This window comes from Aegilops tauschii, chromosome 4 (genome assembly GCF_002575655.3).
Source record: "Aegilops tauschii subsp. strangulata cultivar AL8/78 chromosome 4, Aet v6.0, whole genome shotgun sequence".
NCBI lineage: Eukaryota > Viridiplantae > Streptophyta > Magnoliopsida > Poales > Poaceae > Aegilops > Aegilops tauschii.
In genome coordinates, this window is record NC_053038.3 from 11,020,610 (window position 1) to 11,035,422 (window position 14,813).

General features: G+C 41.1%; 1 protein-coding gene across 1 annotated transcript; it reads left to right on the forward strand.

The window, feature by feature from the left end:
- The first annotated feature begins 12,457 nt into the window (after positions 1 to 12,457).
- LOC109753311 (ferredoxin C 2, chloroplastic) lies at positions 12,458 to 14,813 on the forward strand. Its single transcript, XM_020312531.4, has 8 exons — positions 12,458 to 12,728; positions 12,824 to 13,040; positions 13,151 to 13,214; positions 13,360 to 13,448; positions 14,012 to 14,080; positions 14,207 to 14,251; positions 14,376 to 14,434; positions 14,506 to 14,813. The coding sequence occupies exons 1-7, from the start codon at positions 12,703 to 12,705 to the stop codon at positions 14,418 to 14,420; spliced, it is 555 nt and encodes a 184-aa protein (XP_020168120.1). The 5' UTR covers positions 12,458 to 12,702; the 3' UTR covers positions 14,421 to 14,434; positions 14,506 to 14,813.

Below are 14,813 nucleotides of genomic sequence, written 5' to 3' on the forward strand. Positions count from 1 at the left end.
TCCGCCTCATCGGCAGCATGAGCCACAGAAGTATCAACAGCAGCACCAACAGTTTGGCCAGGCTCAAGAGGGACACGGCTCGCTCGGCGGAGGGCTGTTTCGCGACGTGGAGGTAGTCATTGTTGTTGTTGTGGCAGAGGTGCGGCAGGTGCAGCCGGTGGTGGCTGTGGAAGACGCGCAAGCACTTCATTAAATTTGTTATCGAGCATTGTTTCAAACGTCTTCTGAAAGCTAGTTATCTTTTCCATGGCCTGTTCAAAATTGTTCAGCACATCTTGCACCTGTTCAGTCATCATTTGCTGAAATTTATCATGCAACTCCTTATTTGTCATGTTCTCCCAGTCAATCTCGTCAACTTGTGATCCTGGCATGGTTAGCAGCAATAGAAACACATAAGACTATGATCCTACAGACTACTAACAAAAGGTGGTGGTGGGGCATCACAAATCCGTCAAGCAAATCTCAAATTCTTACCAGTTCTTACCAAGCAGCAGGTGGTGATCGGCAACCGTTGTAGTCAAAACTCTCAAAGCTTGGATAGAGCGATTATCAGGGAGAGTCAAACACACGACGTAGATGTATGTGGAGCTGGGAAGGCTTATAATATGGTAGCAAAAAGGGTCAGCAATAATCAATTCAGAGATGCAAAGTTGAATAAACGCTCAACGACGGTACTGTGCTGGTCCTAGGCTAGACCGTGCTAGAGTCGCGAGCCTAGAACACTAACAAAATCACAGCGCTGCACGTAAACAAGGGCGGAGCACACTCTGAACTTTTTTTCTCTTTCTTTTTGCACTTTTTTCCTCTCTTTTTTTTGCTCTGCAACAATTTTTTTCCGAAAAAGTCTACAAATGGCCTAAAAACTACCTAGCCAGAATTTTCCAGACTTATTTTTTTTTAACTGGAACTATTTTTTTACTGCGGGTGGCATGGAATTTCGGGAGTCTGACTTGGTCACGACTTGGAGTATGGCGTGATCTGGAAATCAAAAACAAAGCAACAATTACTGGACTCGGACTAGGACTGGTAGCGGAGATGAATCTGGTGGAAACTCGGACTGGTGGCAGATATATGCAGGGCGGTGGAACACGGACTGGTGGCGAATCTGTGATGGAGGTGGACTCGGATTAGCGTTATGGCGGTGGATATGTGGTATATGGCAGCGGCGATGACGATGGTGGTATATGGCAGCAGTGATGACGATGGTGGTATATGGCAGCGGCGATGACGATGGTGGTATATGGCAGCGGCGATGACGATGGTGGTATATGGCAGCGGTGATGATGATGGTGGGGCGGCGGCGTGATAACTTGTGAACAGAACTCGAAACTCTAAAGGACTAGATGCTAAGACCAGCAACTTGACACGATGCAAACCGCAAACTCAACAAGGCAAAAACCCTAAAAAGATTATGCAAAGGCTCAGATTGGTTCGGATATGATGAACTAACCCTAATTTTTTTTTGTGTGGCTTTTTCGTGGACTGTAGGTATGAAGAACAGACTCGATCTAAACTAAGAAAAACTGTAAAATCTCACCGAGCAACCCGGAAATCTGATACCACTTGATAGAGGCAAAGGTGTCCCATCTTTCGATGAGATGGTGGCTATCATTTTGGAGGAAGTCGACTTTGACGATCCGACTACGAACGTGCGTGGACGTCGCGCCTTAGCAATCGCTAAACCAACTCCGAGAGGTTATTGACCACGCCGGAGCACGATCAACCTGACCACGAAGGTCTGTTTCCTGCAGGCAAACGAAGAACAAGCAAGAAACTAAGATTGCAATTTGGATATTGCGAATATAAGAGGAAAGCTTTATTGATCAAGGTGGGGTTCTGTGACGCCTTTGTCTGGTCGTTGAACACAAACGAAGTACGCGAAGTTGCAGCTATGGCGAACTTTAATCTAAACAAAACCCAAAGTCTAAACGGTGCCCTAAGGGCTGTATATATGCAGGAAGAGGGGGGATTTCGTGGCCCTTGGTGAAGGGGTCTGAAACCAACCCTATCTCTTGTTTCCCCACACATACGGACTCTAAAAACATCCTATACTTATGTATTTCGAAATTACATGGGCCTGGCCCAGTAATAAGGTGACGCAGCACCTAGAATAGCCTCTGGACAAAATTTATGAAGTGGCATCTTGTATATTTCGTCCAAGGCTTCATGCACTCCTTATGGTGGCTTCAAAGTCCTGAAATCATCACTTGTAACTCCGTTCTTGTTCCCCTTGCTCCAATGTGCATCCTTCTCCAAGCTAGGCCCTTCATTTGTAAGCAAAACAAATGTATCCAATTTAGGCAGCATCATAATGTCATGAACATTAGAAACATTACCAAGAAACGAAAGTACCTGGTAATTTAATTGGCGTGCGCGAGCTCTAGTAACTGGTCCAGTATATGTAACAATAGGGGCTGTGGGTGTAACAATGGTATTGATGTCCTCGTCACTCTTCAAGGGAAAACCAATGCATGCTCAAGAGGTAGCAAGAAGGATTTCTGGCGCCGTTGTCGGGGAGTCTACGCACAAGTCAAGACATACCAAGTACCCATCACAAACTCTTATCCCTCGCATTACATTATTTGCCATTTGTCTCTCGTTTTCCTCTCCCCCACTTCACCCTTGCCATTTTATTCACCCTCTTTTTCCGTTCGCCTCTTTTTCGCTTGGTTCTTGTTTGCTTGTGTGTTGGATTGCTTGCTTGTCACGATGGCTCAAGATAATACTAAATTGTGTGACTTTGCCAATACCAACAACAATGATTTTCTTAGAACTCCGATTGCTCCTCTTACTGATGCTGAATCTTGTGAAATTAATGCTGCTTTGCTGAATCTTGTCATGAAAGATCAATTCGCCGGCCTTCCTAGTGAAGATGCCGCTACCCATCTAAACAACTTTGTTGATTTATGTGATATGCAAAATAAGAAAGATGTGGATAATGATATCGTTAAATTGAAGCTATTTCCTTTTTCGCTTAGAGATCGCGCTAAAACTTGGTTTTCGTCTTTGCCTAAAAATAGTATTGATTCTTGGAATAAGTGCAAAGATGCTTTTATCTCTAAGTATTTTCCTCCCACTAAGATCATCTATCTTAGAAACGATATTATGAATTTTAAGCAACTTGATCATGAACATGTTGCACAAGCTTGGGAGAGGATGAAATTAATGATACGTAATTGCCTTAGACATGGTTTGAATTTATGGATGATTATACAAATTTTTTATGCCGGATTGAATTTTGCTTCTAGAAATCTTTTAGATTCAGCTGCGGGAGGCACTTTTATGGAAATCACTTTAGGAGAAGCTACTAAACTCGTAGATAATATTATGGTTAATTATTCTCAATGGCATACTGAAAGATCTACTAGTAAAAAGGTGCATGCAATTGAAGAGATTAATGTTTTGAGTGGAAAGATGGATGAACTTATGAAATTGTTTGCTAATAAGAGTGTTTCTTCTGATCCCAATGATATGCCTTTGTCTACTTTTATTGAGAATAATAATGAATCTATGGATGTGAACTTTGTTGGTAGGAACAACTTTGGTAACAACGCTTATAGAGGAAACATTAATCCTAGGCCGTATCCTAGTAATTCCTCTAATAATTATGGTAATTCCTCTAATAATTATGTTAATTCCTACAACAACTCTTATGGAAATTTTAATAAGATGCCCTCTGATTTTGAGGCTAGTGTTAAAGAATTTATGATTTCTCAAAAGAATTTCAATGCTTTGCTTGAAGAAAAATTGCCTAAGATTGATGAGTTGGCTAGGAGCGTGGATAGAATTTCTCTTGATGTTGATTCTTTGAAACTTAGATCTATTCCACCTAAGCATGATATCAATGAGTCTCTCAAAGCCATGCGAATTTCTATTGATGAGTTCAAAGAAAGAACCTCTAGGATGCGTGCTAAAAAAGATTGCTTTGTGAAAGCGTGTTCTTCTAGTTTTCATGATAATAAGGATGAAGATCTAAAAGTAATTGATGTGTCTCCTATTAAATCTTTGTTTTGCAATATGAATCTGGATAATGATGGGACCGGATATGAGTCAACTTTAGTTAAAAGACGTCCCAATGATTCGGAGTTTTTAGATCTTGATGCAAAAATTGGTAAAAGTGGGATTGAAGAGGTCAAAACTTTACATAGCAATGAACCCACTATCTTGGATTTCAAGGAATTTAATTATGATAATTGTATTTAATAGATTGTATTTCCTTTTTGCAATCCGTGCTAAATTCTCCGCATGCTTATAGTCAAAATAAGGCTTTTACTAAACATATCGTTGATGCTTTAATGCAATCTTATGAAGAAAAGCTTGAATTGGAAGTTTCTATCCCTAGAAAACTTTATGATGAGTGGGAACCTACTATTAAAATTAAAATTAAAGATCATGAATGCTATGCTTTGTGTGATTTGGGTGCTAGTGTTTCCACGATTCCAAAAACTTTGTGTGATTTGCTAGGTTTCCGTGAATTTGATGATTGTTCTTTAAACTTGCACCTTGTGGATTCCACCATTAAGAAACCTATGGGAAGAATTAATGATGTTCTTATTGTTGCAAATAGGAATTATGTGCCTGTAGATTTCATTGTCCTTGATATAGATTGCAATCCTTCATGTCCTATTATTCTTGGTAGACCTTTCCTTAGAACGATTGGTGCAATTATTGATATGAAGGAAGGGAATATTAGATTCCAATTTCCGTTAAGGAAAGGCATGGAACACTTTCCTAGAAATAAAACTAAATTACCTTATGAATCTATTATGAGAGCCACATATGGATTGCATCCCAAAGATGGCAATAGCAAGATCTATCCTTGCCTTTATGCCTAGCTAGGGGCGTTAAACGATAGCGCTTGTTGGGAGGCAACCCAATTTTATTTTAGTTTCTTGGTTTTGGTTCTGTTTAGGAATAAATCTTTGATCTAGACTATGGTTAGATTTGTTTTTGTGTTTTAATTAGTGTTTGTGCCAAGTAGAACCTTTGGGAAGACTTGGGTGAAGTCTTTTTGATCTTGCTTAAAAAACAGAAACTTTAGCGCTCACGAGATTAGCTACAACTTTTTACTGGAGAGTTCTATTTAGTTGATTCTTTCTGAAGATGATTAATAGATAAATTCCTCACGTCCAGAAATATATTTCAGAATTTTTGGAGTTCCAGAAGTTTGCGTTAGATACAGATTACTACAGACTGTTCTGTTTTTGACAGATTCTGTTTTTTGTGTGTTGTTTGCTTATTTTGATGAATCTATGGCTAGTAATGGAGTTTATGAACCATATAGAAGTTGGAATACAGCAGGTTTAACACCAATGTAAATAAAGAATGAGTTCATTACAGTACCTTGAAGTGGTGTTTTGTTTTCTTTCGCTAACGGAGCTCACGAGATTTTCTGTTAAGTTTTGTGTTGTGAAGTTTTCAAGTTTTGGGTAAAGATTTGATGGATTATGGAACAAGGAGTGGAAAGAGCCTAAGCTTGGGGATGCCCAAGGCACCCCAAGGTAAAATCTAAGGACAACCAAAAATCCTAAGCTTGGGGATGCCCCGGAAGGCATCCCCTCTTTTGTCCACCGGTAACTTTACTTGGAGCTATATTTTTATTCACCACATGATATGTGTTTTGCTTGGAGCGTCTTGTATGATTTGATTCTTTGCCTTTTAGTTCACCACAATCATCCTTGCTGTACACACCTTTTGGGAGAGGCACACATTAATCGGAATTTATTCGAATACTCTATGTCCTTCACTTATATCTTTTGAGCTAAACAATTTTGCTCTAGTACTTCACTTATATCTTTTAGACCACGATGGTGGTTTTATTTTATAGAAATTATTGATCTCTCATTCTTCACTTACATTATTTTGAGAGTCCTTTAGAACAGCATGGTAATTTGCTTTGGTTATAAAATTACTCCTAATATGATAGGCATCCAAGATAAAAACTTTAAAGTGCATTGAATACTAAGAGAAGTTTGATACTTGATAGTTGTTTTGAGATATGGAGATAGTGATATTAAAGTTGTGCTAGTTGAGTAGTTGTGAATTTGAGAAATACTTGTGTTGAAGTTTGCAAGTCCCGTAGCATGCACGTATGGTAAACGTTGTGTAACAAATTTGAAACATGAGGTGTTCTTTGATTGTCATCCTTATGAGTGGCGGTCGGGGACGAGCGATGGTCTTTTCCTTCCAATCTATCCCCCTAGGAGCATGCGCGTAGTGCTTGGTTTTTGATGACTTGTAGATTTTTGCAATAAGTATGTGAGTTCTTTATGACTAATGTTGAGTCCATGGATTATACGCACTCTCAACCTTCCATCATTGCTAGCCTCTTCGGTACCGTGCATTGCCCTTTCTCATCTTGAGAGTTGGTGCAAACTTCGCCGGTGCATCCAAACCCCGTGATATGATACGCTCTATCACACATAAACCTCCTTATATCTTCCTCAAAACAGCCACCATACCTACCTATTATGGCATTTCCATAGCCATTCTGAGATATATTGCCATGCAACTTTCCACCGTTCGTTTATTATGACACGCTTCATCATTGTCATATTGCCTTGCATGATCATGTAGTTGACATAGTATTTGTGTCAAAGCCACCATGCATATTATTTCATACATGTCACTCCTGATTCATTGCTCATCCCGGTACACCACCGGAGGCATTCATATAGAGTCATATTTTGTTCTAAGTATCGAGTTGTAATCATTGAGTTGTAAATGAATAGAAGTGTGATGATCATCATTAATAGAGCATTGTCCCAAATAAAAAAAGAAGAGAAAGGCCAAAAAAAAAGAAGGCCCAAAAAAAGAAAAAAAGAAGAGAAATAAAAAGGGACAATGCTACTATCCTTTTTCCACACTTGTGCTTCAAAGTAGCACCATGATCTTTATGATAGAGAGTCTCTTGTTTTGTCACTTTCATATACTAGTGTGAATTTTTCATTATAGAACTTGGCTTGTATATTCCAACAATGGGCTTCCTCAAATGCCCTAGGTCTTCGTGAGCAAGCAAGTTGGATGCACACCCACTTAGTTTCTTTTGTTGAGCTTTCATACATTTATAGCTCTAGTGCATCCGTTGCATGGCAATCCCTACTCCTTGCATTGACATCAATCGACGGGCATCTCCCTAGCCCGTTGATTAGCCGCGTTAATGTGAGACTTTCTCCTTTTTTGTCTTCTCCACACAACCCCCATCATTATATTCTATTCCACCCATAGTGCTATATCCATGGCTCACGCTCATGTATTGCGTGAAAGTTGAAAAAAGTTTGAGATTACTAAAGTATGAAACAATTGCTTGGCTTGTCATCGGGGTTGTGCAAGATGAGAGCATCTTGTGTGACGAAAATGAAGCATGGCCAAACTATATGATTTTGTAGGGATGAGCTTTCTTTGGCTATGTTATTTTGAGAAGACATAATTGCTTGGTTAGTATGCTTGAAGTATTATTATTTTTATGTCAATATTAAAATTTTATCTTGAACCTTTCGGATCTGAACATTCATGCCACAATAAAGAAAATTACATTGAAGAATATGCTAAGTAGCATTCCACATCAAAAGTTCTGTTTTTATCATTTACCTACTCTAGGATGAGCAGGAATTAAGCTTGGGGATGCTTGATACGTCTCCAACGTATCTATAATTTTTGATTACTCCATGCTATTATATATTCTGTTTTGTATGTTTAATGGGCTTTATTATACACTTTTATATTATTTTTGGGACTAACCTATTAACCCAAGGCCCAGTGCAAATTGCTGTTTTTATGCCTATTTCAGTGTTTCGCAGAAAAGGAATATCAAACGGAGTCCAAATGGAATGAAGCCTTCGGGAGTGTGATTTTTGGAACAAACGTGATCCAGAGGACTTGGAGTGGATGTCAAGAAATCAACAAGGAGGCCACGAGGCATGGAGGCGCGCCTGCCCCCCTGGGCGCGCCCCCACCCTCATGAGCCCCTCGTGGCTCCACCGACCTACGTCTTCCTCCTATATATACCTACGTACCCCGAAACCATCCAGGAGCACCACGAAACCCTATTTCCACCGCCGCAACCTTCTGTACCCGTGAGATCCCATCTTGGGGCCTTTTCCGGCGCTCCGCCGGAGGGGGAATCGATCACGGAGGGCTTCTACATCAACACCATAGCCTCTCCGATGATGTGTGAGTAGTTTACCTCAGACCTTCGGGTCCATAGTTATTAGCTAGATGGCTTCTTCTCTCTCTTTGGATCTCACTACAAAGTTCACCTCGATCTTCTTGGAGATCTATTCGATGTAACTCATTTTGCGGTGTGTTTGTCGAGATCCGATGAATTGTGGGTTTATGATCAAGATTATCTATATTTGAATCTTCTCTGAATTCTTTTATGTATGATTGGTTATCTTTGGAAGTCTCTTCGAATTATCATGGTTTGGCCTACTAGATTGATCTTTCTTGCAATGGGAGAAGTGCTTAGCTTTGGGTTCAATCTTGCGGTGTCCTTTCCCAGTGACAGCAGGGGCAGCAAGACACGTATTGTATTGTTGCCATCGAGGATAAAAAGATGGGGTTTATATCATATTGCTTGAGTTTATCCCTCTACATCATGTCATCTTGCCTAATGCGTTACTCTGTTCTTATGAACTTAATGCTCTAGATGCATGCTGGATAGCGGTCGATGTGTGGAGTAATAGTAGTAGACGCAGGCAGGAGTCGGTCTACTTGTTGCGGACGTGATGCCTATATACATGATCATGCCTAGATATTCTCATAATTATGCACTTTTCTATCAATTGCTCGAAAGTAATTTGTTAACCCACCGTAATACTTATGCTATCTTGAGAGAAGCCACTAGTGAAACCTATGGCCCCCGGGTCTATTTTCCATCATATTAATCTCCCGTCAACTAGCTATTTCTGTCGCCGTTCATTTTGTAATCTTTACTTTTAATCTTTGTCATAAAATACCAAAAATATTATCTTATCATCTCTATCCGATCTCACTTTTGCAAGTGGCCGTGAAGGGATTGACAACCCCTTTATCGCGTTGGTTGCAAGGTTCTTATTTCTTTGTGTAGGTACGAGGGACTTGCTTGTGGCCTCCTACTGGATTGATACCTTGGTTCTCAAAAACTGAGGGAAATACTTACGCTACTTTGCTGCATCACCCTTTCCTCTTCAAGGGAAAACCAACGCATGCTCAAGAGGTAGCAGTCACATGTTTTTTTCTCTCACGAAAGAGAGCCTCTGCTTTCCGGTTTCATATGAAAACCATTGCCTGAATACAGAGCTACTAGAAACTAGAAACTCGAACCAGGACTACAAGATGGAGAAGCAAATAAAATAGGGGTGTCACTGTGCTAGAAACGGAGCCAACACTCAAAGAGCTAATTATACGGAATCACCATCAGGTTTTACATAATTATGATGAAAGACGAGGTTTGTAGTGAGAAAAGCCTATATAGATTAATAAGCAATTACCTAGGGAAGCAAAAGCATAGCTCTTGCACCCCGCCCCCTAAGGATCCTCGTGATGCCCTAAAAAATCTCGTCGCTGACCTCCATCCATGGCTCGCTTTGAACACGTCACTTGGTACCTGTTCAAATAGTTTACCCCTCCCCCCACCCCCCCCCCCCCCCCGAGACCTCATATTTTCCTACTTTGTTTGCATAAATTTAGCAAGAAAACAACCAAGATGGTCTACAATGTGTAATCAATTTTCTTATTGTCAAAGCATGTATTGTTTAGGATTTCCAAGCATCTCAAAAAATTACAGCAACACCAACAATAGTCAAATTTGTATCTTGTTTCCAAATCCGAGGAGCCAAGAAATGAAAAGATTATCCATGCTATGAAGATATCTCGAAAACTAAGAGCACATTTCAGTATATTCCACATAATTCTAGCAAATGAACAATCTAAATATAGGTGATTAGTACTTTCGTCCTGACCACAAGTTTGGCAAGCACCACTACCCTGCCATCCCCTATGCATCAGGGTATCTTTGATATGCATACTATTTTAATTTCATAATACGCCGCATTTTTATCTTCAATGTCAACTTCACTTTTCATAGGAATTTACAAGAGAAATGTACATTAACAACAATGAGCTTCTTATACAAGTTTTTGACAGTAAAAACAACATTGTCAGTAAGAAACCACTTGATATGATGAGGGGCATACTTCAGAACAACTATCGTGTTTTTCATCGACACATCCCAAGATTTAGAATTCGTTAGCTTGGACTTAAACATCATGTATGAATTTGTCTCCCATATATTTTTTCTTCTTCTCAAAATCACCCCCTTCTATATTGTATGGTTTCCATAACCATTTTGAGAGCAAAGTATTATTCATTGTTTCTAAATTCTGAACACCCAACCCTCCCAAACCGTTAGGAAGACAAAAACCGTCTTCCAGTTAACACGATCATATTTTCATTTATCAACATCTTGTTGCCAAAGTAACCTAGCTCTAAAGAAGCCACTCCTTTTCCTCACACCCACATGCAAAGGATAAAATAACATCATGTATCTAGGGATGTTTTTCAAACATGACCGATCCATATTGTCCTTCCTCCAATAGCTAATAATCTTCCTTATCAAACCCCGCGCCTTTTTCTTAATTTTGTCTTCCACATTCTTCTAATCCTTTTATTAATCGTATTGCTGAATATTGGAATTTCTACATATCTCATTTGTAGACTGCCAATGTGGCAAATGAATATTGTCTTTATTGTACAATTTTATTCTTGACATCACCAAACATATAAAGCTCGCTCTTATGAAAGTTAATTTTAAGTCCAGCCATTTGTTCAAAACACACTTAAAATGAATTTTAAATTGTGTGTACTTTCATAACCATCTCTAAGTAGAAAAAGAATATCATCAATGCACTACAACATATTTATACCCCCTTCAGTGTATTCATCAATCAATCCCTTGACTATATCATCATACCTAGCATTGTGCAGCAACAGTGTCAAGGCATCACAACAAGATTAGAAAATTTAAAGGAGACAAGGAATCCCCTTGCCCGAGCCCTTTAAAAGTTTGGAGAAAAGGACCAATATCATTATTGGCTTTTATTCCCACATGACTATCTCTCATAAGTTTCATCTTCCAATCAATCCAAACATGAGAGAAACCTTTATATCTACGCATTTGACATACAAAATGCCATTTTATTTTTTCATATGGTTTTTCAAAATAAACTTTAAACTAAGAGCACTTTAGTTTTTTTAACGATGCATAGTATTCAACTCACGAAGAATTAGGACTCCCTGCATGATTGTCTTCCTTTCACAACAATAGTTGTATGGGTGAAATGACAAGATCAACCACCATAGTCAACCAATTCATCTAAACTTTAATGGGTTTAAAACTCACATTATGAAGTCAAATGGGGTTAAATTTTTAATCTATTTGACATCGTTGCACTTATGAATCAAGGTAATTAGGCCATAATTCAATCTAGCAATATAAAAATCTACTGTGTGAAAATCATCAATGATCCTCCCTTGAACCAAATCCCAAAAATGTCGGTAGAACTCAGATGCAGGAATGATGAGTTCTCCTATGCGGCCCCTGCGGTGGCGATGGTAGCGACGGATAAGGTTCCTCCGCACATTGTTATTGGTGTTGGACCTAGGAGGCGGTGTATGCATCGTCTGGATTTTTTTCAGATATGGGTGGATGCTTTACGCGACTTGGTGATGTCGTCGGGGTGATGGTCGACGCTCATGGTCTTTGGAGTATTTTCGGGTCCTCTTCGATGTTTTTTCTCCGAGGTGGCGACTTACTAAATCGTGACCATCGGTGTCTTCTGTCCACATCGATGACTTCTTCGCCGCTGCTTCTATAAGATCATAGGTTTAAACAAGTTTTCTCCACCAGGATGGAGGTCCAACAGCTGAAACGAGCTTTGCTCATGGCGCGCCCCTGAAACTGTTTTTAACCCTAGAAAACTTTTTTATACCATTCTTCAAATACATGATTAACAATTTTTATACACTTGAACATTTTTCAAATATCTGTTAAACATTTTCCAAATTCATGTTGAAACATTTTTTAATGATACAAAGCATTTTTGTAAACTATGCGGGCATTTTTTTACATTATATAAATTTTTGTAAAGTGTCACAAACATATTTTTGAAATGTGTGAATATATTTTATGTATTTTTTTGAATGGTATACAACTTTTTTCTAGTTACACAGACATTTTTTACATTGTATAGCAATTTCAAAAAGCCTCACGTACATATTTTTGAAACACACGAACATTTTTGAAATATCACCTATTAACTAAATTGTTTTTTCGTAATAGTTGCACTTAGTTTTATGAAACTATAAACAAAAAGGAAAAAAAAGGAAGAATACGAACATAGCGCGTCATCATGTCGCCAGCCTAACGAAACACAATGTTTAATGGGCCGGCTCTGTAGGCGACGCGGTCTTGTGTCTAAAGCGGGACATAGACTCGGCCGTCACGCACACGCGGCGGCTCGTGCCGGCACACGCTGGCAGCTGGCTGACACGGCACACCGCGGCCGCTCCCGGTTAACGGCACCGGAGCTCCGGAAGCACCTTATCCGCTCCGAGCCAACCAACCAATCCTTGGGATTTTGCCGCTCCCGCTCGCTCCTCCCCGGCCGCGCCGCGCCTCGTCTCGCCGGCCCGGCGACCACAGGCAGGCAGTCCACGGCCAGGATGGCGGCGTGCCCCGCCGCGACCACGTACGCGCACGGCACTCCGCGCCCCCCCTCCCTCTCCCGCGGCTTGTCCTAACAGACGCGCTCCTCTCCTCTCCTCTCCTTGGGTGGGCATGCAGGGCTCGCGTGGGAGCAGCGCACGGAGGAGGCCTCTGGAGGAGAAGCGGGAGGAGCCCGAGCCTCCTCGCGCGCCTGGCCCGTGGCACGAGCACCACGGCGCGCGCCTCGGAGCTGCAGCAGGCCCCCGCCCCCGCCCCGGCCGCCGTCGTCCCGACCCACAAGGTCACCGTCCACGACCGGGAGCGCGGGGTCGTCCACCACTTCCTCGTGCCCCAGGTACGCATGCATGCTGCTGGGCTTGTTTAATTTCGCTCTCGCCTCCTCTCGCAGTGGGGCTGGGGCTGGGGCTGGGGCTGGGCTGATCGGTGTGCCACGGCCGCTTGCAGGACCAGTACATTCTGCACACCGCGGAGGCGCAGGACATCACGCTCCCCTTCGCCTGCCGCCATGGTAGTATTACATGCTGAATTTTCCTTTAGTTGGTACCAAATCGTTTAACTAGTTCTCTTATCCCTCTGGCTAGCCTAGCCTAGTCTCTTCATTAACTTCATACGATCCAGAGAAGCTACTGAACTAGGGAATTTGTGCTAATCAGGTTGCTGCACCAGCTGTGCTGTCAGGATAAAATCAGGGCAAATAAGACAGCCCGAAGCCCTTGGAATATCTGCCGACTTAAGAGAGCAGGTAAACCCACTTTGTTGTGCGTTATTGGGATCTTCATGTTCCTTACTGTCAAAAAGTTTGCGTGCGGTACTAGCACAATTATTGCCCCATGATCTGGTTAGCTATGTCGTTCGTTTGTGTACGCGCTACCGTGTTACTGTCAGATGATCCAGTTAAGTTTCTCTTTTTTTTTAACTGATCCAGTTCAATTTTATCATTTGCATTGCATGGCGATCAGTGCAACTGTTGGACCAAGCTTTATGCGTCGCAGTAACCTATTGTTTTATTAAGAAAGTCTTGCATTTTTCTGGGTCTCAGTAGTTTGGAGAGGTTGTACCAAGACAACTGATGTAGAGACGAGTTGTGGTGAGCAGTGACTTGTTACTTGTTAGGATGGATCAAGGTCAACTTCAACTCTGCTACTCTAGAATTGCCAACTGCTTTCAGTTTATCACATGAATCGGATGCGCTATGTGTGCTTCCTCCTATACAGGACATATGCTACAGGCTTCGTGAATCATTATGATTCTACCTCTGCAAACTGAAATCCTACTGATGTTGCATTTGTACGGCTTCCTTTTCAGGGCTATGCTTTGTTATGTGTTGGCTACCCATCATCTGATCTTGAAGTTGAAACGCAAGATGAAGATGAGGCAAGCAATTCTCTTATGAATTTTAAGAATTTTCTAGCTCAAATATGCTATAGGAACTAGTATGAAACATTCTTCTGAATTCTTCCGATGATTGCGCCGTTAACGATGCTCTGTCTCAATATGTAGGTATATTGGCTCCAGTTTGGAAGATACTTTGCGCGGGGGCCTGTTGTAAGTATAGCCAATTTTGCTTATTCGAGAAGAGCGGTCTCGTGTTATTGGCACCCCTCTCTCCTTAAATATGTGCATCTTTCGAACTTTGCTAAGATGAAATCGACCCGTCTTTCTATTTCAGGACAGAGATGATTACGCGCTCGAGCTTGCAATGGGAGACGAGTGAAACGTGCCTAACAGGTTGGAGCCATCACAAACTTGAGTCTCTGCAACCTCATCCAATTCTGACACTCTGTTTCCACTCTTTTCAGCGGTATGGTTTTTAAGCTGCGGTTTGTAGGTTATATAGAGTTGCAAAAAAGACTTGATTTGCAAGTGGAGAAAGAAAAGAAAAGAAAAGAGAAAAGACCCCTCTGCTCAATGTTCTCTGTGTTTTTGCAAATTTGCTGTGCAAATATGCTTCTTGCAGAGATGCCATTCTTTTTGCTCCTCTGTATTCACAGTAGACGAAGAACGCTATGGACTGTATGTATGTAAAAAGCTGTGAACTTGTAGTACCTACTTATTTAGCACCTCAACTCAATCTTGAGTGCAACGAAAGGATGCTTCTGGCTGTGAA

What these genes read in the sequence shown, in the direction of transcription:
- LOC109753311 (XM_020312531.4), top strand. Translation starts at nt 12,703, where the DNA reads ATGGCGGCGTGCCCCGCCGCGACCAC. An exon ending in GCGTGCCCCGCCGCGACCAC is followed by an intron (nt 12,729 to 12,823) that starts GTACGCGCACGG and finishes GTGGGCATGCAG; the next exon opens with GGCTCGCGTGGGAGCAGCGC. An exon ending in ACCACTTCCTCGTGCCCCAG is followed by an intron (nt 13,041 to 13,150) that starts GTACGCATGCAT and finishes GGCCGCTTGCAG; the next exon opens with GACCAGTACATTCTGCACAC.